The sequence below is a fragment of the Centrocercus urophasianus genome, unplaced genomic scaffold, assembly GCF_019232065.1.
Source record: "Centrocercus urophasianus isolate 14NV4802_14NV808 unplaced genomic scaffold, USGS_Curo_1.0 seq_14, whole genome shotgun sequence".
Lineage (NCBI taxonomy): Eukaryota > Metazoa > Chordata > Aves > Galliformes > Phasianidae > Centrocercus > Centrocercus urophasianus.
In genome coordinates this window covers 9346374-9369891 of record NW_024884586.1, presented here as the reverse complement: position 1 = coordinate 9369891, position 23518 = coordinate 9346374, and the positions used below count along the sequence as shown (strand labels likewise).

General features: G+C 52.0%; 2 protein-coding genes across 3 annotated transcripts in view; one reads left to right on the top strand and one right to left on the bottom strand.

Annotated features, from left to right (window-relative positions):
- Nucleotides 1–6333, top strand: part of LOC122157849 (USP6 N-terminal-like protein) — a 43395-nt gene extending 37062 nt beyond the window's left edge. Inside the window, exons 13-16 of the mRNA XM_042814035.1 lie at nt 602–667; nt 1757–1856; nt 2508–2665; nt 2797–6333. Of these exons, the coding sequence (XP_042669969.1) occupies nt 602–667; nt 1757–1856; nt 2508–2665; nt 2797–3954 (1482 nt within the window). The 3' untranslated portion in view covers nt 3955–6333. The remainder of the gene's footprint in view (nt 1–601; nt 668–1756; nt 1857–2507; nt 2666–2796) is intronic.
- A 4266-nt stretch (nt 6334–10599) lies between these two features.
- HRAS (HRas proto-oncogene, GTPase) overlaps nt 10600–23518 on the bottom strand; it is a 34754-nt gene continuing 21835 nt past the window's right edge. For both annotated transcript variants that reach the window (XM_042814033.1, XM_042814034.1), the window contains 5 exons: nt 20039–20192; nt 15656–15834; nt 13430–13589; nt 12772–12896; nt 10600–10889 (listed from right to left, as the gene is read on the bottom strand). In XM_042814033.1, coding sequence (XP_042669967.1) covers nt 12777–12896; nt 13430–13589; nt 15656–15834; nt 20039–20149 — 570 coding nt within the window. In that variant the 5' untranslated portion in view covers nt 20150–20192 and the 3' untranslated portion in view covers nt 10600–10889; nt 12772–12776. The remainder of the gene's footprint in view (nt 10890–12771; nt 12897–13429; nt 13590–15655; nt 15835–20038; nt 20193–23518) is intronic.

The window sequence follows — 23518 nt, the reverse complement described above, 5'->3', positions numbered from 1 at the left end:
GCTTTAGACATTCAGTATTCATTGGTCAGGCTGCTAAGAGCTTCTGGTACTCCCAGGGGTTCGGTGGCTCAGCTCCAGGAACAGCTATCCTCTGAGACAGCTTCTGTCTCTTGCTGCCAGAGGGCCAGGCCCAGCCATGCCAGTGGAACAGAGCCAGAATGTGTTTTCACTTAATTACAGCCACTGGGGAGAAAAAATGAGCGGGAGGTGGATGGCATAAACTCGAATAACTCTGCCTAGGTTGAAGGTTTCGGAGGTGGAGTTAATGGGGGGGGCCAAAGAGGAATGAGCACAACTGGCTGGGCTCTGCAGGTGTGGGTTTGCTTGTGGGATGCTTGGGGTTCCTCATTTCTGTATGCTCCAAGAGGCCAGGATGGGAATCGCTATGGAAACTCCAATGTTGATCTCTATGGAGTACATGGGTTTGGTGGGTTTGGTTCCTGGGAGCTTTCCGTAAATCCCCAGAGCAGAGATTAAGGCAGAAAAGCTCTTAGGAATCATTCCCTGAAGCTGTGGCGTGGCTGGAGCCTGGCAGGCTGTAGATAAGTCCCACAGATCGCTCAAGCTGAAACGCGCGTCTCTGCTTACTGTCTCATCCTAGGACAAGGAGCAGATGACGACAGGGATTTACACCACCAAGTGGTTCCTGCAGTGCTTCATTGACCGGGTGAGAACCCCGTGGGCTGCGTTCTGCTCTGCCACCCATGCATGCCAAATCTGTCTGGGTTTTCTGCTCGCTAACTGTGGAAAAAAATCACATAATTTTAAAATTCTTTTAGTAATACATAAGGCGGAATATTATGCATACTCTCATAAGGCAGAAAATTCAACAGTGGAGAAGCTAAGAAGCTAACTGCCTGTCATTCACTGAGAGTGACAAGCATCCTCCAGCAGCCACATGCGTGGGGAGAACCGTTCTTCCTCCCTGCTCTACTGCAGCCGTGTGAGGGCAATTAACATCACTTGGGCTCTGGAAACATGTATGGGGAAGAGCTTGAGGCATAAACCTGAACAAATTGCACTACAGCAGTTGCACATAAATTAGTAGGCCACGTACTGGAGACGTGAAAGCATGAGAAAATTACCTTGATGTGTCCAAGGCCAAGCCAAGACTGCCTTATTTTTTGGGCAGCCTTTTGTTTGCACACATGAACAACAGATCAAGACCAGTTGACATTTAGCACGTCTGTGTGTCCACAGTCTCAATTTTCTGCTTCCCTGCCTCCTGTAAAGCAGAGGCCGGCCTCTTGGGAGTGAGCTCAGATGTGTGCATGCAGAGCCTTGTTGTCACTACAAGCTGTACAAAATGCAGAATTCCCTTAGCAACAGCTGTACAAGAGCTGCTGAAATCAGTTGCACCGAACTCTGGAGAGCAGGTGTAGCATCCTAAAACCAAACTTTAATGTCACAGTCAGACCAGTATGAATTTCATTAGTGGCGATGTGCCATAAATGCTGGCTGACATCCCTGGGAGATGCTCTATCATTTTGAATACAAGTTCACTCCTGTTTGTCAGAATGGGACCTGGTGTTGATCAGAACCTTTTGCTGACGTTGAAAGGAGGTCCATCAAAAGCTATCAGGTTTGTTAGCTTTAAGCCAGAGATTACAAAATAAGGGTTTGCATTACAGATGCCTTACTGTGGGGTGTGTTTCAGTGCAAGGGGACACAGTCACACTGCTGACCTCTGTGCTGTCAGCCTGTAGTGTCACTACCTTGGTGCTAACAGGATGCTTTATGTTTATGTTGAGAACAGACACCTTTCACCCTCACCTTGCGGCTGTGGGACATCTACATCCTGGAGGGAGAGCGGGTCCTGACAGCCATGGCTTACACCATTCTCAAGCTGCACAAAAGTAAGTGTTTTGTGTGATGGGCAGGCAGTGAGCGGAGCACGAGCTGCCACGTAGCCGCTAACCAAGGGAAACGGTGCACGGGTTAGCCTAAGCTTGTGCTGCCATCCAAAGGCAGTGGTTTGCTTCTGGCTGGAACAACTTCTGCACGGCCGCTGCCTCCAGAAAATTTTAATTCTGATGGCAGACAGCAGTTTCAGCCTGGCTTTGAAATTTATCTGTGCTCGGAGGAGTGTGAGGAGCATGTAGTGTGGAGTATATCAGTGCCCCATCCAGTCCCTGCCTGCGGGCATGGGAGGCGGCCATTGGGCTTTCTCATGGAGCTTTTTCTCCTCCTAGAGGTATTGAGGAGAACTTGCAGAAATGGCCCTTAACTCGTGTACTGTCCTTGATAGGCCCTCACCCCACCGTCAGCCGCCAGCCCCTACTGCTGAGCTGCTGCCCAGAGGAAGTGAGGGGCGGCATGGCTGGCATACACAGCTCCAGGTCTTCAGCATGAAAAGAAGGGCATCAGGACACCTGGCCCAGTGGATTTCACACTTCACCTAGTCAAAACCAGAGCAACGCACCCAGTACTTGTTGACTTTCCAAAACAGCTGTGGAGTCAAGCTGAGCCCCTGCTCTGACCCTGCTGTGTTCTCTGCCCTTCCCCAGAGCGCTTGCTGAAGATGACGCTGGAAGATCTGCGGGAATTTCTGCAGGAGAAAATTGCTGCGTCGCTGCAGTATGAGGATGACGCTGTCATAGACCAGCTGCAGGTGTCCATGAGTGAGCTGCGCAAGATGAAGTTTGACCTCCCCCCCCCCTGGTGGGTAGAGCCACCAGCAGCTCCCTTGTCCCCCTGTTCCCCTTTGATTACTTACATATTTTTAATATATTTTCTTAATTTCTTATTTTTGATTTTTCCCTTATTCGTATCATCGCTCCCTTTGGTGCAGCCAAGCCCGACGAGTTCCCTCGCAGACCCCTGGGCCTGGAGCTCTCCCTCAACCCTCTGGACACGAAGGCCAGTGCGGCAGCCAATGGCCAGAATGGGCTGCTGGGTGAGCACCCCTCTGACAGGGGCACCGCACAGCCTCCCAGCCACCAGGGGACGGCCGTCAGGACTCCCGATGTGCCAAGCAGCCGGGCCCATGAAGCAGCTGACAGCCATCCACATCTCCCGTACAGCGAGGGGCAGCCGACAGAGGACGTGGCACAGCGGCAATCTCCAAAGCCGAGCGAGATGCAAGCCTTCCCCACCAGCCTGGAGGATGCTGTGAGGAGTGGGGAATCCACCCTGCACACTGGACATGGGGTTGAGCACGAGGAGCATCGTGAGCTGCACCATGAGTCGCCCAGCTTCACTCCCTCCCTGTGCAGCTCCGTGGGCTCCTTCCACCCTGCGTCAAACGCTCCTGTGGACACACCAGCTGGGGAGGCCCAGCCGCCTGAGCAGCATTCCAGCATGGACCACACGCCAGATCTTGCTGCTTGTGGGCCGCCTGAGGAACAACAAGCATCCTCCCTGCATGGGGAGGAGGCCACAGCACTGCAGAGGGACATCCCTGAGGATATGGGCGAGACGCAACATGGAGTGATACTAATGAATGGAATGGACTCAAAGGCCTCACTGCCCAAGTCGGCGTCCACGGGTGAGCTTGGTGGCCTGCAGCAGGGCACAGAGATGGCGCTTGAGCGAGGCTTCGCTGCCCTAGGCTCGCTTGCCCCGGGCAGGCCATCGGGCAGCAGCACGCCTGTTCTGTCAGAGAGCGTGTCACTGGCCAGGGGGAACAGCCTCCATACCGTGGTGAAAACCACCACCCGCCTGCATGTGGCACATGTGACTGAGCAGGACTTGGCAAACAGAAGGCAGGTGGCACTGCCCTGGCCAGAGGCCGCCCATCCCCTGGCTGCCAGCTCCCTGCTGCCTTCTGCCAGGTCAGACATGGGGGCGGTCCAGCAAGGCACCCAGAAACCGCCGAATGCACTGAAAGCACCGCGCCCACCCCTGAGCCCCAAACCAAAACTTCCCCCACAGGTTTCCAAATCCCTGTCAGAGAACAGCTTCAGCCCAGACTCTCATCCCGCTGCACGGCTGCCCAAGTCGGTGACGTTTTAGTGGGGTGTGGGACTGAGCTGGGGGCCGGAGTGGCACCAGCCCCACGATGCCCTCAACACGGCTGTTGCCTGCCTGTGGTGTCCCATAGAGCTGTGCTTTGGTACGAGAGCCAGGGCTGCAGAGCCCAGAGCCACCAGCAACCTCCGCTTTGGTTTGCATCCATGGTTTCCTTTCTATGGACAGAAGTGCTTGTGTTTGGGTTCATTTGGGGAGAGCAGCAGAGCTGGTTAATGTGTGCTCTTCGCTGCCTGCCCCCTCGCAGCATGGAGCTCCAAGGCTCAGGGTGGGTGCAGTGATGGACATAAGGCAGTGGAGTACAAAATACTTAGCAGGAGGCTTTCCTTCCTCTGTAGCAGTAGGCCTTTATTTCTTTTTCCAGACCTGCAGGAAGCAGCAGCCCTTCAGATGGGGCTGGAGCATGCCAGTAGGCAAGCACCACTGCCCAGCAGTCTATGCAAGTCCCTTCCTCCTGGTAGTCCCTTTCCGTGCCCCTGGCTGCACTCCCAGAGAGGAGGTGTTAGCAGCTGGTGGTGGTGAGCTCTGGCTGTGACCCCAGCAGAGGACCCTTCATGTTCTCCAGGTGATGAGGATGGTGGTGAAAGTTGAGCCTGGGTTGCAGGTCCAGAGCAGCAAGCAGGCTTGCTGCCTCAAACTGACCAAAGGGGAGAATTGGCTGCTGCCCTGGTGAGCCTGAGGGCACCGTTTAGCTGCAGTGCAAACCCCCGTCACGCACCTTGCCTTTGCCCATGGGCTGCTGGAGGTGTGTGTTCATGTCTCATTGTGGTGCCCAGGTTGAAGCCTGCTTGTGCCTGAACAAGTAAAATTTCAGGGTGGAGACACCAGAGAAGCTAGGAAGAGGGAGCACACGGCCCCCAGTTTTTCTTTGTCCTAGTTTCACCCAGCCAGAAATCAGCAACCAAGAAAGGAAACCTGGGTACGGAGGTTTGGAAGTTGATGCCCTAATGCATTGCCACAGGACAGATGCCCCTGCATCTGTGTGCAGTGGAGAGCCCTGCAGTCCTGTCCTTTTCCCACCTTCCTTGGGACCACGTGGGATCCAAGCCAGTCCCTGCCTTCAGCACTTTTTTCAAGCAGCACTGTGTCCCCAGGATGTCACCACCTGACTGGAGGTGCACAGGGAGCAGGGCAGCTCACCCCACTGAAAGAACCGAGCCAAACCCATGTGCCCAGCACACAGCAGCTCATTGTGAAGGGATTTCAGCAAGAAGGGGAGCAGCAGGAAATGAGCTCCAGGCCAGATGAGTGGTATGTGACAGTGCTTTGTGGCAGAGGGGATGGGGATGTCACCTTTTGGACAGCGGGTGAGACCACTGCCTGTCCCTCCAATGGCAGACATGGGCCAAAGCTCCTCTAAGATCTAAAGGAGACTTTTGAAACCTAGTTTTCATCTCTTATTTTCATCTCTCAGGCTGCTGCACCATAGCAAAGCCTACCCAGAGACTAGGAGAAAACATCCACTGAGTCCCTTTGGGTATTTACCGGGTTGTGCATGTGCTTTGTGCACGTTATCAGTAGAGCTGTGGAAGGAGCCTGCTGCTGCTTCTGCAGCCCTGCTCTGCTCCAGACCTTGTTCCCTGCCCATCTGTGCAGTGCAGGGCTGACCTCACAGCTCCTCTGCCAAGTGCTGCCGGGGGCACGCAGTGCTGTTGGTGAAGCACTTAGAAGTGCTATATGGATGCTCAGTAGTTGTGTTTTAACACACCATGGGGAAGAGGTGGTTAGGAGGTTAAGGCAAAAGTGCTTCAATTGGTTTGATTGGTGTGTTCATCAGTAATCGTGCAGCGGTGAAAGCTGTTAGTGTGCCACAGTACCTGGGCAGTATATCAGGACAGGCAGCAATTGCCTTCCATAGCAGCTATATCCTGCCTGGACAGGGGCTAGAAGCGCCCCAGGGGCTGCCGAGAGCCAGCAGCACACACTGCTCTCTGGGTGCTGCCTCCCTTCCAGCTGCTCTCGCTCCAGTGCGTGTCCCAGTGCCGTCCTCATCCGCTCCATCCCATAGCAAAGCCATTGTGACTGTGAGCAAACTCAGGAAGGAGCTCCCAGCTCCTGGCCCTGCCGAGCTGCCCCGCTGCAGGCTGTGCTGTTCCCTGGCCCAGTGCATGGTGCAGGTGCGGTGTGGGCAGCAGCAGAGCTGCAGGGCCCAGTGCCAGGGACAGACCTCGTCCTCACACCACAGCCGTGCAGGGCCCAGCGCTGGAGGCCGGGGCTCGGCCGTGCACTTTGACAGCCCTGCTACCGTTGGCTTTTGTTTTACTTGCTATTCTTGTTTACAGCGTGGAACGCTTCCTCCGTGACTCTTTCTAATGTATTATAATTATTACTTTAAAAAATATATCGATGTCTGTGGTTGGTTTTTTTGTTTGGTTGGTTTGTTTCGTTTTTTTTGTAAGGAAGCTAGATGAAAAAACAAAAGTCACTCGTTCCTTTTAGCTGTGATCCAGAAAGACTATGCATAGTGCTCTGTTTGACATGGTGGTAATAGTGAAAGGTTAGTGTAAAGCTGCTTTCACCCCCCCTCCTACCCCCCCCAGTGCTTCCTTGCAGCAGCCGTGTTAGAGGCAGGAGGAAGGGCTGGGCTACTCATAGGTGAACGTGCAGATGGAAAATCGCTCCAGTTCTGGGGCAGGGCCCGGTGCTTCCCTGACGCGTGCAGAAGTGTGAGCTTCCGTGTGTGCAAACAGTGGAGACGTTAGCTGAAGCAGCAGTCGTGGCTGGGACAGAGCTGCATCCCAGCTGATCCTGGCTCTGTGCCTCCCTCCTGAGGCGGCAGCCAGGGGGCTGAGTGGGGCCCAGCAGCAGGACAGGAACCCGCTCCTCTCTGCCTCCCTGTGCTCACAGCCCAGCGCAACCCTTCTGCAGTGCTTTGCACTGGCTCTGTTGCAGTGGGGAACCCAAGGCTAACGCCGATTTCCCTGCCTGAAGCCCTCAGAGGGCCATGCCTGGACAGAACGGGTGTGCCCTAGCGCAGCATCCGCTGAGTCAGGGCTGATTCATGCTGACGCCATTCACTGGTGCCTCTCATCACTAATAGCATCCTGCAGGAACTGCGTTGTGGGCAGCACCTCTCCCGCACTCCACCCTCCACGTCCTTCCTGCAGGCTGCGGGGTATTGCAGCTGTGTAGCAGAGAAAGTGGCCCTTTGGTATCAAGCTCCGTGATTACACCAATTGCTGGCTCCTCCACTGCAAACCCAAAGCTACACCAGCAAGACAATGCCAAGAGCAGCACGGGAAGTTTGATGGCTCAGTGGCTTTTCTCAGAAGGGCAGGGCTTTCCCCAGGGTCATGCTGGGCTTAAGCCATGTGGTAGGCAGAGCTTTGTTCTCTCTGCACCAGCTCACTTGGTCATTGAAAAACAGACCTAGGAGTTGCTTAGTGGCATCCTGGTCCCTGCATGCCACGCAGGCACTGGATTGTACCTTTCTTGCCACAGCAGAGTGGTGGCACTGCCCTGGTGCTGGCACCAGTACCTTGTGCACCTCTTGCCAGCATCTTCTGGCTCACACATTTACCCAGGAATCAAGCACTGTCGTGCTTGTCCCATTGCACTCATATAATCACAGAAACATAGAGCCATAGGATGGTTTGGATTGGAAGAGGCCTTAAACACCATCCAGTTCCCATGCCAACTTCAGCAAACTCAGCTCAATTCAGACAGTGTCAGAACCTTCAGCAAACACCAGGAACTCCTCCGTTTTGAAGTTACCATCTCTTGTTGGCTTAGGAAAGTGCTTCTGTTGCAGCTATGACTGACCAAAAAAGGTATGAGACTCGTTCCAGCACTCCATCAGCATCTTTAAGAGCTTGTAAGCAATTACATCAGTTGACTCAGCTGTGATCTCTCTGAACTCTCATCTCTCTCTAGTAGGGTGTGAGATTCTTGAATGGTGCAGGAGAGAAAAGTTTATTTGTTCATTCTGAGAGAGCTGAATCTGAGCAGAACAGAGCTACAGCTTCAAAGAAGGCCCTCTTCCAGCACAGGAGATGGAGCCTCAGTAATTGGTGTGATATTGTCTGAAACCTTCTTGGTCACAGTGTTTGTACTTGCCCAAGGTGCACATCACAGCACCAAGTGTAGTCCAGCCTTGCCACAGCCAGCTAAAGAGATCATGGCAGCCAAATGGGAGCAGGTGTGCAAACTATAGCAAAATGCACTGAGTACTCAAGACACCTGGCTATACAATGTGCAGCTCTTCAGAGAACTGCCTGTTCCACTTACCTAAGCTCACGCCACAGCATCAGAACAGAGAGGGGCAACAAACTCCTTGCCATAAGGGAAAATGAGTTATTGGAATATCTCAAAACCACATCTTATGGTCCAGAAGTACAATGCCTACAAGGAAATTCCTAAATCAACTCCAACTGTAGTAAGTCCTTCTATAGCCTTACGGTCACTGTAACGGAACCATGTAACCCTGATATCACTTTCAGACTCAAGAAATTCAGCTACTGAATGGACAGTATTCAACTCATACTCAATATGCAAACTTGTGAATACTAACATCCTGTTATAGCTGCTCTACCAACAAGATGCTCTCCTGCATTCAGACCACAAGCACCAAGTCAGCAAGTCAAAATATCAAGTCCAAAGCAACAGCTCCAACTGAGAGAAGCAGCTGGGCCTGGTTTTTGCCTACCTTAATCTCACTGCCATGCTGTAAAGCTGCCATGATTGCTCTGAGACTGGCCTTCCTCAGCTTAAAGCCAATGTCCTGGAACAAAGACGTGCTACTGAATTAAGCAGCAATCTCACAACGCATGATTTGAGAGGAAGGGCTGCTGTGTCAAGCTTTTAGCACCTCCTTTTGCTCCCAACCTATCATCTCCAATTTTCAGCATAGAATTTTGCTTTGCAACTAGAAGACACTTGAGCAAACTCAGGTAACAAGTGTATTGCTCAGATCCAGAGCGTTTTTGAGCAAGAAAACTTGAGCCTAAGTGATGCAGAAACCTCTTTGAAAAGGAAGTGCTCATACTGTGGCTCCTTGCTCCCAGCCAAACTGCTGAAGGATTTTGTGTTCTGGCTGCTACTGCTCTAGCACATCCCTTGCAACTGTGGTTTGTGTGCAAGAACGTGCTGACATGGCACTTTGCAGCAGACAGTCTGGAAAGCAAGCTCTTAGTGCAAGTCAGTTCTTGCCCAGGTCGAAAGCAAAGATTGATGCCAAGCAGCGTTAGTTCTTTGTTTCTATCACTGCACAACATGGCAGAGCACAGGCAGTGGGGTGAGAGGCAGCTTACAGGGATGCTCCCAGTGGGCAGTGGCTCTGTACTGCAGGGCAGAAGGGTTCCTGTACCCATTTTGCTACATGAGGGATGTGACTCATGCTCTGCCCCTGCCGCTCCCAGCCTCTGCCTCCTTGAGCACTTACACCTCTTCAGGCCTGGGCTAGTCCATGCAGGATGGTTTTCTACCACCCCGATCACCTCTCTCCTCTGGTGCTCTCCCTGGGGTCTGCTAGCGCAGACACAAGTCCCATCAGCCTGCACAACAGCATGGCCTGTGCTGGAGAAATGCCACTGGCCCCTTGTACAGATGTACTCACAGTGGCTGATGGCAGGCATGCCCACAGGGAGGCCCATGCACCAGCCTCCAAAGGACAGCCAGGTTTGGTGACCGATTATACCCTGCTGACAGCCAGGAGCAGCCCGAGGTGTTTACACTAAGCAGGTGTTAGTGTCAGCCAGGTGCTGCAGGGAAGAAGGAAAATTCTGCCTCCAGAACACATGAGCACTTTGGAACTGGTGCCAGAAAGACAGCTGCCCGCTGCTGGGCAAGGCTGCAAGCAGCCAAGCAAAGTACCTTGGCCAACGACTGCTGCCTTTTCCAAACCCTGCGCTACCATAGAAAGCTGGGTAGAACAAGAAGCCGTCCTCTGCTCCTACCCTGCTTGAAGTGCCGCTCAGGCCAGAAAAACCCAGGAAGCACCCAACTGGCACCAGTTCTAAACGCAGTTCTCAGCTCCTCCCTAGTGCTCCAAGGCATCACATCTGAGCTTGTAACAATCCCACACGGTCTGGGGCGAAGGCAAATTGCCCAGGGCACTGCTGAGGACAGGCTCAGGCTGGTTGCACTCTGCTACCCAACCAAAACTTGGGGGCCAGCAGTGGATTTCGGTGCTAATTAAACAAACGCGTGTGACAACAACAGTGGTGCAGCAGAACTTTTTACATAAAGGACAAATCCCTGGATGTGAAAATAAGCGAGGCCTTGTGCAATCACAGCTGCTGCCTTTGGCACCCTGCAGCCCGTTAGCCGCCAATCTGCAGGGCACAGAACCCACCTCTGTTTCATCTCTGACTGTTCATTGGCACTGCCTGGGGATACCTGCGCAAGATTTTTCCCACAGAGGCCAACAGATGGCCTTTAACCACCTCAAGACCTCTTCAAACAACACTCGGCTCCAGGAAACAACATGTGGGCTCACAGCTGCTTCACAGAGGTTTGCCTTGCACCCATGTTGAAATCACTGGCCCAACTCTGTTGCCTTTCTGGTCTGCAGCACAGTGGTGGTTCACTCAGAGATGAAACCCAAGAATCTCCCCTCCCCACTCTCCTGTTCCCTGTGATCCTCCCAGAGCCACCATTGGTAGCAAGCTCTGGACAGAGCCATCAAAACGGTTTGTCGAGACCATCAAATAATAATTTACTGTGATTCAATCTGTAGCTTTGTACAGTTGCCGGGTTGGGAGGAGGCCAAAGGAGGAGGGGATGGGGAAAGAACCAAAAGTCGTCTGCTGCCGGCCTTGGTGAAGTGCGAGATAGTCCTTGGAGGGGCTGGCACTTCTCCCGTCCTCTTCCTCTCTCCCTCCCCCTCCACTCCTCCCTGAATCCATTTGTTTCTTCCTTCGCATCACCTCTTTCCTTGTGCTCTGCACAGCGGACACCTCTCCAAGTCAGGGTCCAGTCAGCTGAAACATGAGGGAGAAGAGCTGTTAGCACCCGCTTGCTCTCAGAACCAGTCGCTGCCAACCCTCACGCTTTGGGACAACCCTTGCATTTGCATTTGGGACAACCCTTTCTACTTTCTGGCATTGCTTGTTTGCTGGAGTCACCTCTTGGGGCTGCACTGCCCTAAGGGCTGTACGTTGCTGTATGACAGGAGCCCCAGCAGCAAAACACATGCTTTCTGGTCTCAAAAAGACCACTTTCTCTCCTGCCCACGTGGGGGGATCTGCTACAGGCTGTGCAATTCATAGAAGCATCTTAGCATGCCAGTGCGTCTCTGTGTGTATTTACATGTCCTCCTCTGCCCCTCTAGAAATCACCCACAGCCAGGAAGCAGAAAAAGACATGGGCAACTCACTCTATTAGCAGAGAACAAGCCCCTCCTTCCCATGGCCAGCCTCTCTTTTGAAGACGATGCTGGTGCTGGCCACCCTCGTGGTGATGGGGACCGGCTCCTGGCAATCCCTGCATGGGGACTCAGCCCAGCCCGTGTGTCCCCACTCGCTGTCAGCTGTGAGCCAGAGCAGGAAATGAGCCCCACGCTCACATCCCCATCCGGAGGAAACGCCACGGAACATCTGGATGTCCTGAACATCTGGAAGCCTCCCTCTGCAGCGATAAGCATGCTAGGCACAACGCAGCCCCCAGCTGGCCGGCCTGGGGGAGCATAGGGGTGGAGTGCTCAGCCCATAGGAAGCAAACACTGCCAGTGCCGCTTGCTTTGAAAAGAACTCTGCTATACTCATGGCTTTTTGCCTCCAAAAGCAGTGAAGGAAAAACAGCTGCCCACCTCCTTGCTCAGTGAGATGCTCGCAGTCTGTGGAACACAGGCTGTCACTTTAGGATTCCAGCAGTTGTAAGAAGGGACAAAAAGCCAGTCGGGGACATTTGGGATACTCCCCAAATGGCATCACTCCAAGGGCAATGGCCATGCAGGCTTTTCTCGCAGTCCCTGTCTCTAGGAGACAGCCTTCAGGTGTTCCTTCTACGTGGCCCTGGAGCACTCAGCCCTGGCTGCCCATCTCCTCCTTTCCAAAGGAGTGACTGTGCAGACAGACGTCCCCTTAATGTGGAAGCCAACCACATGGGCATTCTGGCCCATGGCCACCCAACCCAGGCTAATAAATAGCAGCTTTCCTTCCCTGCTGTCCAGCAAGATTGCCATGACTTGAATACATACATCGTTTAAAATAAAAAAAAAAAATTAAAGAAGAAGGAAAAGAATAATAGGCAAGTGAACGCAGCAATCTGCAAAACACTTTTTGGCTCCATCCCACACAGTTTACAAAAGCAAAACAGCTCCCTGATGTCTAATTTTCAACATTGCATCAGTTTCAAATATCCTGGGGGATGTATCTAACAGGAAAACTCTTCTGCTGAACAGAGGGCTTTCAGAGTCACATGTATCTGCTCTGGAGCTGTAGGACAGTGCAGTTGATGCAGCGCAGTAGGAGGCAATGTGCTCACAGCTCTTCCTCTGAGCTGCTCTAAGGCCAGGCTGGCGCACATGGTGAGCTGCACACCTGGAGCACCAGCATCACTCCTCTCCAGCACGGGAAGGAGCTTCCCTGGGGACGGCAGGACAAAACATGCATTTCTTTCAGTGCTCTGCAGGATTTTGTTCCGCTGAGTGAGGGGAAAAAATAAAAAAAATCCTTTCCTCCCACACATTTCCTCAGGAAAGTGGGAAAACCTGACTTACCTTCTGTTTTGACAGAAGATGCTATTTCAGTCAACATTTTTATTAAGAAGTAGCCATCACTGAAGTTGTTTCTGATGCGTGTTTGCAGACGAGCACCCCCACCCTGCTTTCTGTACACTCAATCTCCTGCTCCCAGAACTTACCATAGTCACGATATCACGCATTTACAGTTCATGCAGCCAGGGCCACTCTCATCTGGTGGGTTCAGCTTGCGCAGTTTATGCTGACGGATCTCCCGCACTAAGGTATAGAAGGCATCTTCAACGCCCTGCAAGAAACACACAGCGCTTTGCTCCAAGCAGGGCAGGGCAGCGGGGAGAAGCGATGGCTCTGCCCACCAGTGAGGAGCCCCAGCACTGCCTCCAGGCAGCATGGACCAACAGCAGCCTGGGGCTGGGCTGGAGATCGTGCCACCTGGATTTATCTCCCAGTGCCATAACTGAACTCAGGCCATCGATCACAGCCTGCATACAAGACGAGGCTGCAGTCAGCTTGAAGCTGGGTTTTCTGGCAGCTTCATTCCCAGCATCCTGACAGTGGTAAATCAGTGCCTGTGCTGGCGTGCTCTAATTCATGCTCCCTTCCCAGCTTGCTGCCATGCCGAAGCTGTCAGAGAGACTTACAGCACGCTGGCTAATGAGCAGCTGGAGCACTGCTCACCTGGCACTCCAGCACACAGTCAGCATGGCAGTCCCTCCTCTGTCCATCAGGGAGGCCGTGGCTCATCAACCTCCCCCTGTCCTGGGTCTGGGCAACATTCTCCACTCGCAGGCCTTAAAGCCCTAATGTCTCTCCTCCTACCTGTCTGGTTTTGGCCGACGTTTCTATGTAGGGGATCCCATAACTCCGGGCCAGGTCCTGCGCTTGCCGGGTCTCCACTGTCCGTGCTGGCAGGTCACATTTATTTCCCACCAGCACCATGGGAACATCATCTGAGTCTTTCACCCTCTTGATCTGCTCCCTGCCAGAAGAGGAGACGCCAAAGTGAAAGGAGGAAGGGCACCAGCACAGCAGCAAGGTCACTTCTTCACCAGGAGCTGCTGTGCTACAACACACCCAGTGCAGAGCTTCCAGAAGCACGTGTGCAACCACAGCATGTAAGCAAGTGAACTCCCAATAGCTAGGGCACCTTTGGAAAAGAAAACTAAACATGCTTCTGTCTTTTAAATGAAGCTGTTTGCTAAATTCAGCTTGCAGTTATGGCAGTCTGCACAAAGACAGCCTCCTAGTATGGCCCAAGTCAAACAAAGCAGAACACTCCAGCAGCTACCTGTGTACTGCAAACGTTTTAGACCAAGTGAGCCCTGAGTGGGTGAAAGTCACCAGGAAAACACCTGCAAGCAGAGTCTGCTGAGCTGAGAGAGCAGTGTTTGGCAGCTGCAGCCTTTCCTGCAGATGCACAGACAATATTTGCTTCGTTTCAGCTTAGTTCAGTTCACTCAAAGTTGAGAAACCAACTGGGAACCAAGGAAGTAGTAACAGTTCTCCATTCCAACCTCTGATTGGAAGGAGGTGGGCGAGGATGAGATCTACTGCTTCTACAATCTTCAGGCCATTACGGCCACAAACAATGCACTCTGTTCCCCCACGACAGATAATAACTTCCTTTGTTTAATACATCATTCAAATTGGGACACAGAACAGCTTTTTTTGCTTATGTAACCAGAACAATTGATGTGGTTTTATTTAACCAAACTAAGCACTTTTTTTTTTTTTTTTTTAAGATGATGCTTTCTACGTTTTACTTGAATTCAAATTTCCATCCCAAAGCAGCTGGACATGCATCACAGAGTCAAAGAAAAAACCAACAAAAAACCCACAATCATCTTTTTTTAATACAGTAGAACCTAGAAATGAGGTCTGAATATATGTTGGATATGCCATAAAGCCACTTAGATGTTCGATATAACATCCTGACCATCAGACCCCGGCACTAAATTTAGTGCACAGTGCTACACTTAGCTGAAAAGAGATACCTCCTAATGGCCCCGAACCAGTGAGAGTGAGTGTTTCTCTGGGGAAAATTATTCTAAAAGTGCAAATGCAAAGAGCACATGTGGAATGAGATTAAAGCTAGTGATTTACATCATGATTAAAACCGGGGCTTGAAATCGAGCCATCTTCTGAGTGACTCACAGGCACCAGCCCCAGCACAAGGCAGTGGGATGAATGCTACCAAATCCCTCAGGTGCTTCAGGAAAATCCCATCCTTTGTCCTACAGTTCAGCTCGAACAAGCCAAATTAGCCCAACGCACGCAGTTACCGTGCCGAAATGAGTAAGGCAGGGCTGTGTCTGTGCTGGGAGCTGCAGGATGCCTTGGCAGCTGTGCTTGCAGCACCACTCCTGCCTGTCAACCTCCGGATGAGATCCTTGTTCCCCACCTCTGCCATTCAGCTCCAGGCACCGGGCAGGGCTGGCTCAGGTGGCAGGGAAGCAGGCACGGGCGGAAGCTGCAGTGAGTCATTTCCTACACTGCTCTCAGCCCCTGGGGCTGGCTCCAGGCATCTGTCAAGGCAGGACTGGAATAGCGGGGGCTGCTGCAATTTGGGCAGGGCTTGGGGTGATCGGTGGGGTGAAATGGGATACCACATGCTGGTGGAGTCACTGGCAAGCTTTACTGATGGGGCACGCAGTCCCTCAGAAGGCAGAGGAAGCAGTAGCCCAGAGGCACGTTTTCATACAACTCCTCAAAGCAGGCAGGTTGATGCCTGCGAGCCATCCCGTGCATCCTTTGCAGAGCAGAAGTTGCTGAGATCAATTTCAGTAGCAAAGCAATTCCATTAATCAGAGAGGGAAGGGAGGGGGTCGTAAGGGATCATCTCTCCCTTTAGTCACCATAAACACTTAAACATTACATTACCGAGTCCCCAGGGGCCACAAGCAATCCCTTTGGATGGGTTTTATCGGAGTCACTGACATCAGCCGTCTGCTGGGCCTCTTCCCTGGAGGGCTGCTGCTCACACTAATTGTGTGGGCAGCACTGATCGAAGAGGAAAGGCAGGGTGGGAGCAGCAGAGATGCTCACCTGTACTGGTGGATGTCCTCAAAGGACTTGGTGTTATTAATGGCAAAGACGCACAGGAATCCTTCCCCTGTTCTCATGTACTGGTCTCGCATGGCACTGTACTCCTCTTGTCCTGCCGTATCCAGGATGTCCAGCAAACAGGTCTCTCCATCGATGACGACTTGCTTTCTGTAGGAATCCTGCCAAGGGGCAGAGAGAAGGTCAGCCAGGAGGCCTCATGGAGGGCAATCCTGCTACATGTAAGAAGTGCTGCTGGGTGCTGGAAAGGCTTCTGGCACCTAATCCTGCAGCTCCGGGCACTGCATGCCATTCTGAGGGGCTGGAAGAGGGCACACACAAAGGGAGGCCGCTGGCAGTCACGAGTGTGATCTCTGGGGTCAGCAGGTGCTTAACACCACCTGGAATTGCAGCATGCTTGACATGGAGTGGGCACTGGGGGCACTCACAACCAGAGAGGGAGCAAACTGGGTGTGATAGTGAACCTCTTGTCGTTTGAACACGAAAATAACAAAGCAGGCTGCAAGGAGGGTGTTTCCCACAGCCAGTCTGTGCCCAGAGGGGATCTGGGAAGGGTGAGGAGCACCATGGCAGGTCTTTGAAGCTGTGCTTTTCTCTGCAGTGAGATGATTACAACTTATCGCACATGCGAGGAGGCCCAGAAAGCACCAAGAGGGCTTTCCCAGGCTCTCCCCCAAAGGTCTCCCAAACGCAGCTCCCAGCAGCCGTATATTGGGTACAACCTGGTGACTCCAACTCCCAGCCAGAGGATGAAGCTGAAACCAAAGGTGTGAAAAATGCACAGGTGTGATGGTGACAGAGTAGTGACAATGTCACTACTCAGATGGGCTTTGACAAATAGCCCCAAAGATGACAACAGGCACGGCAAAGGTCACTAACAGACTGGCAGCAGTGCAGGAAGAGAGCATGGATTCTGCCCTTTATTTACTGCGACATAAACACCACCCTCCGGGACTCATTAAAGCCTTTCTCCTTGCAAAGAGCACCCTGAGATCAGCCAAGATGGGATCTGCTCCACGCTGACCTTTTCAGCAGGCAATTACCCCATCCTTTGCCACCACGCTTCTATCTACATAGGAAGCCCTAGCAGCTCTGGGATTGGGCAGCACGCCATGCAATTCTCATTAACCTGTCTGTAATTAAGTGTTCCCTCCACCACCACTTGCTGCCGCCTCTCAGGTGCAGGGCAGTGCTGCACAGGGCAGACCGTGCGTGTCTGTCTGCCACACACATCTGCCACTACTCCCTCCCCTCCCTACATCCCAGCTCACATCCAGAGGACGAGTGTCCCAGCACACACGTTCACATGTTATCTCCAAGTCCCCGCTTACAGGAGGTCTCACAGCCAGACAGCACATGATGAGAAGTGACCCCACACTGTCCTGAGGATGCTGGCACCCCATTCCCCTTGCTGGGCTGGAGATCCTGCAGATTCTTTTCCAGCAGATTGATTTAAATGGGCACAGTGTTAAAATGCGAGCCTGGGACTGCAGGCGTTAAGACAGGACACTGGGGCTGCTCGTGGGAGCAGAGGACAGTCAGGACATCAGCACTACACCACGATGGCAGGAGGCCATGCAGGCATATCCCCAGTGTCCCCACAGCCTTCCCTGCAGCTGCCTCACTTCATCTGGGTCTACATGCCTCCTTCCCACATCCCATTTGCAACACCTCCTTCCCCTGCAGCCCAGCCCTGCCCTCTGCTTCTCCTATCACCCCTCTTCTTTTTTGCATACTACTCCTCTTTAGGGCCCTGTGTGCACAGTTGGATGCTTGCACTGATGGAGAGGAGAGGAGAGGGGAAGGGAGGGGAAGGGAGGGGAGGGGAGATCCTCTGTCTGATAACAAGTGAGAGATGAAGGCATGGTTAGGTAGCAGCTTGGAGCTGCAGTCCCCCCCACAGCAGTGTGAGAAACATGAAAAGAGCCACTTGTCCCCAGCACTCATGGCATGAGTGGGCAGGGCACGCTGTGAAACACTACACAAGGTTTACATTCCCGTGGCATGTTTACATGGACTAAATTCCCTGCAGGGTACGTACAGCTGGAGGCACACAAAGGAGGCTGAATCCCAGCACATTACTGGGTCAGAGCTGCACCTGCCCACTCCAGGTCTGAGGTAGCAGAGGGACCTTCACACCTCTCCCACTGCTCCCCAGAACCCAGCACTGATGGCTCCCAGGGAGGTGCCCCTCCACTAGCAGCTCTTCTGCCCACAGCCACTTGGCACAGCTCTCTAAGAAAGCAGCAGAGCCACCCAAACAGCCATCCCACCCCAGGAGATGGGTGTGTAGCTCTCACTGAGCAGAAGCCGCACAGGAAGGCAGAGCTGGTCACGTCCCAGCCACCTCTGGGGGGGGATGGGGTCCAGGTCTGCAAATCTGCAGCAGGAGAAGGCAGGAGGGACACCGAAATGGAACGGAATAGACTGACACGACTACAGGGGAAGAACACAGGAGGGGAGAGGAGAGGGGAAGGAGGCAGCTGGCTCCTTAAGCAAGGTGCGACACTGAGACTCAGGAGCCTTAAAATAAATTCCAGGCTCCGCTATGGGCTCTCTAGGTGACCTTGCCAAATGACGTAATAGCATGTGCCTTTAAGTGCTTTCCTCCTTCCAATCTGTAGGATAATAAGACCACTTCAGCCCTTCTACTGAGCCTTGCCTCTCTTGTTTATTTAAGTGCTGAGCTCTTCAGGGTGGGGACTGCACATACAACACTTACCAGAATAGATTTCTGACCCCAGCGGGGACCTTTTAGGCATTATGATAATAATAACAACTGCAGTAACCACAGCTGTATTTATACACATCTGGTAGAGACTCCTCCAGGACTGCAGGCAGGGAGGTTGTTGTCTGAGAGGCGTGACAGAGCTGTGAGTTGCATTCCCAGGGGAACCTACTCCTCACACAGAGCAGGGCAGGAGCAGCCAGGAGCCAAAATGCGAGCACAGCACCATGCAGATCTCTCCCAGAACGAGGCGTAAGTCACGCAGTGGGTAATTAGCATCACTCCAGCAGTGATGGAACAGTGAAATCAGCTTGATAATTGACTATGTTTTAAAAAGGTAAAGAGAAAAAAATCTTTGTTGCTTATGTTTGTAATGTAGAAAACTGGATTCTGAGCACTGAGCCCCTTCTGCACAACCAATAGAAGCACAAGCTGTAACAAAAATGCTAAGTCACAGCTTGAACCAGTGATGGAGCACCTGGTGGGAAGGCAGGACCAACCAGGGGAGCTCAGGTGTATGCAATATACCTGAGTGATCAGAAGGGGGGGAGCCAGGATCCACCCCTTCCCAGACCTCTTTTAAGGGTTAGCAGTAGAGGCAAGGGGATCTTGCTGGACATCCCTATATATCTGAGGCTTTCTTGAAGGTAAGTAGCTTCTTTCCTTTATTTCTGTGTCAGCAGCTGTTGCATTTGAACAAGTGCTCACTTGCTGCAGCCTAGGGCCATGCTACTCTGCTGTTATTGCTGTGCTTCCCATCGTGTTACAGAGGCACTTGGCTGATTCTCCAGATAAGTACAGGACATGGCAGATCCATGCTGTCTCAAGAGATCCATTTCTCACTCCTTGCAATGGAGGGTGTGCAGAACTGACTTTGCCAGCACAATCTCTCTTTTCTGCTTCCTGCTGGAGAAGGAACTCACCATGTTTTAGAGCAGGATAGAGACCTGGAACTCAAGGCAAACCACAGAAAAGCACTCCCTGTTTTCCTTTCCCAGAGCTATTTCATGAGGTCTGCAAGCCCTAGGGAAGAACCACAGCATTGGTCTTCCTACTGCAGAGCTCATCCATAACCAAGTGTTAGGTGGCCTGAAGAAAATTCATGAGCTCCCTGCTTTGCAGAGACAAGGGAGTGTCTCTTAAAAGAAATTCAGCAGTCTTTACCTCTATTTGGACTCCTGACCTATCTCATCATACAGGACATACAAAAGTCATCAGAACCAATTTCATCAGTAAATCTCAAAACATCACGCACAGGAGGTCAGTATCCTTACTTTGCACAAGAGGAGAAATGGAAGCACAGGCATAAAATGGCTGTTCAGTCTCAAATCTTTACCTGCTCTCTATGCAACCGCCTCCTCAGACAGGAGGAGCTCTGTGCTGCCCATCGGGCCCTTGAAGCTGTGCCTGCTGCCGTGTATGCTGTGCTATCTCTCTCCAGCAGACAATACTGTCCTTCCTCAGGAGACACAAGTAGGACACTGTGACCTCTGAATTCACATGCAGCAACTTGGAGCAGCTTTACGAAGCAAAGGAAGATCCCTGACTGGGTTCAGTCCTGAGTCCAAGCCGAGCACACTTCAAGTTTGCAGCGAAGTGCAAAAAAGCAGTATCAAAACAAGTAGACAACTGCTTACCTCTATTGTGGGGTCGTACTCATCAACAAAATGGTTCTGAATGAGCTGTATTGTCAAAGCGCTCTTCCCGACACCTCCAGCTCCCACTACTACCAGCTTGTACTCGGTCATCTTCCAGCTGACCCCAGCTCAGGGCCTCCAGGAGCACCACCACCTGCAAGGAGAAATACAGCCACCACGTTAGGAGAGTGAGGAGCATAAACCAGTGGCTGGGAAAGGCAGAAAAGTGGGCATCCATGTACTTGAAACATGAGTTTGCTCTAGCTATTAAATTCTTCCTGTGAGGTATTCTGCTCCAGTATTGCTCTGGCCTCCCAGCCCAAGCTCACAGATGTACCCTCTTGTAAAATGTGGTCAGTGACAGAGATGATGGGATGACCCAAGGGTCGAGGATTTTTTGTATGCTCCTCCTCCAGTACACTGACTACCCTGGAAAGCAGAGAAAATGATATTTATTTCACTCTGTTGCCCTGTGCTGTGCCTCCAGAATGCACTGCCTTCTATGATCCCATTCTCTGGGGTCTCAAATGTGAGATGACCTCACCTAAACCATGAAGCTTGCTCTAAAATTACAGCAAAGAACTGCAGCATCCAGAGCTATTTCACCTAATACCCTCTACCAGCAGCAAAGGTTACTTCAAAACAGCGAAAGAAATCAATCAAACTGTATACAGAACTGCCCAATGTGTAACTCTGACACTCTGCAGTCCTTCAGGCTGACAGTCTGGATGCATCCTGCGTGTGACACAATGCATGGGAGATAAGAGAGGGATAAGTTGTAGGTAAGGAGACCAAAGAAAAAGTTGTGTAAATGAGAAATGAGAATTTCAGCTCTTCTTCTACTGAGAAAGAGGAACTTCAAATGGAGCTTACCAGAGGACTATTACAAAACCCTGAAGGCTTGAACAGAAATCCCCCTGAACTTACCAACCATTACAAAGAGATCTATCATGCAAGTTCAAATGGAGAGAGAAACAAAGAGCTTTAAGTGCTCTGGGAAAGGCTGTGAAGAGCAGGGATCCTAGCAGCTTAAAACCCAGCAGGGAAATTTGAAGAAAGCACATTTAAAAACATTAAGGCTGAAGGGTGGTTCCTGGCCATCTTTAGTCAAATTGCTGGTAAAGCAAATAACCAGGAAGGGGCACGGCCCCTTTGAGCAGCACACAAGCACTCAGAAAGAGGCCACTTGCTCAGCTCAGAGCTCTGGGAGCACAGTATTTCACATCAGATGATGCCTAGCAGTGTGATAATGCTGGCAGGAGCTGCTGCGTCCCCTGGAAGATGAGCTTTGTTCAGGCGGTCGGTACATGGTGTTCCTGCAATGGGCACTGCATCCAGCCCATGTCTGCAGCTACTGAATTTGCTAACACAGCAAGGATCCAATCTAAAGTAGGGCAGAACTTTCTGACTTCAATCCCCATCTGACTGCAACCTTAAACCACTCAGACAGTTCAATCACCCACCAGTGCTGGGGCAGTCAGACACAGCCACTGCCTGCCAAAGCCCTTTTCTCAGTTGCTATCTCAGTGGCAGGAAGACAAAGATCATGTCCTTCCCTGCACTCAGGATCTCAAGGAAAAGCAAGGAAATGGCCGCAAAAGAGCAACCAGAGCTCAAACAGGTGAGACCTCTGGTCCCACACCAATGCCCTTCTCTACTGCTAGAGAAGCTAGGGAGAAAATAAGGTGCAAATGATGAGATACCCCAGGTCCACGCCTTCCCAGAGAAGTCTGATGGATCTCTGTTCTTGAGGCTGGGGAAGAGATTGGTTAGGAGCCATACAGCACCATGTGGCAGAGAGTGAGGCTCTAAAAGCCAAGGGAGGTTTTCAGCTTAAGAGTTCTCCAATCCCTTTTTTTTTTGGGGGGAGCAATTCCCAGATAGTTTCACTGAAGAGCAAGACTGAAAGTCAGCTCACCACCCGACAGTCACAGCCTGCTTTGTGTGTTGCGCAAGTGGACGGGACAACAAACTGCAGATGTAACTGGAGTGATCTTTAACTGCAGTGGAAAGTTCTGTCCTTCGGGAAGTGCCTGGTTTCAACTTATCTGCAGGGAAATTTTCTAATGAGTTAGAGGTCAAGGCAGCACTGAACAAGCTGAAGAGTGCGCATGCAATGCAAAAGTGCTCCTCCTACAAAAGAAAGTTTACATACAAGAACTCTGCAGCTTCAGTATTCGCTGACTCCCACAACACCCGGAGGATGCTGGCAGTGATGAGAGATGGTAGCAGACATTCTCTGTTAGCCCACAGCAGTGTTGGATGCACCGGATGGAGACGTGCAGCCTGGCGATTGCTGTGAAAGCTTTTTCTGATGTGAGAATTTGCAGAGGAGGAAAAACAAGTTTGCATTTCTCAGCAGCTGAAGTGGAGCCCAAACAGAACTGACCAAAAAATAACAGAGGAAAACACAAAAGCACAGCTTCCCAGTCCCACGCTAAGCAAGAACAGCAGTCTGCAGGACTAACCAAGTTGCTCCCTGGTGTTTTCCACTCCTACCCAAATGTACCACCTCTGCGGTGCCCAGCATTGTTCTCAGCAGCCAGATCCCCAGAAAGTTGTGCCAGGCAGTCCAACAAAAAGCTCAGCAGGATCCCACGGCTGGGAGCCGTTCAGGAGCACCATCTGGGAAGAGGAGGGCTGGAGTCTGAGTGCCAAGCCAACAGCCCTAGCATGGAGCTGGAGCTGCTGCTGTATTTCCTGACCTCGTGGATTTTCTCTCGTAGAGAGAGGGCTCCTGGCTCCCATTCAAAGCTGTCTAGGAAAGCTGAGTGCTTCCGCCTGGCAGCGCAGCTGCTCCCAGCCCAGTAGCCCATGAGTCCTCCCCCGACGCTGTGGATTTCCCAGGCAGCAGGAGCCACACAGCTTCAGGAAACAAGAACCATCTGCCAGCCTCACTGGGGAAGCAGGGAGAGCAAGCGCCTCGCCCCAACCCCAACAGGCAGTCGCATCCCATCTCTGCGTGTATGGAGGGGATGGAGACTGTGCTGCAGGCAGATGGCACAGCCCTGTAAATCCTGTGCTGTGTGTGCCGGGCAGCACCCAGGCTTTGGCTGCAGGAGCAATGAGAGAGGTGCTTGGCACAAGCTCTCCCAGTAAAGAGACTGAACAGCGCTTTTGGACCTAAAGCCTGGAGGCTACGGATGCTCCTCGGGACCACAGTTAAGTCTCTGCTTTTCTGCAGAGAATGACCTGATGTCCTGCAAACCCTCTCCTCTTAAGCAGGGAGCTGCATTAGCAGAAGGAGAGGTAGTTCTGGGGACCTGACTCTCTGATGATCACAGCTGAATTCAGTGCAAAGCTGGGACAGCATAGAGAAATCTCCAGAAAATCATCTGGCACAAGCAGAGATGAGGAACTCAAGAGGCTTGGCCCACTTCTGACATCTCATCATGTCAGGTGTCAAGCAAAAGAGATATGAAGTGGATTTTCAATGCATTCATTGATAAGGAGGCTCTCACATCCTTCAAACAGGATCTC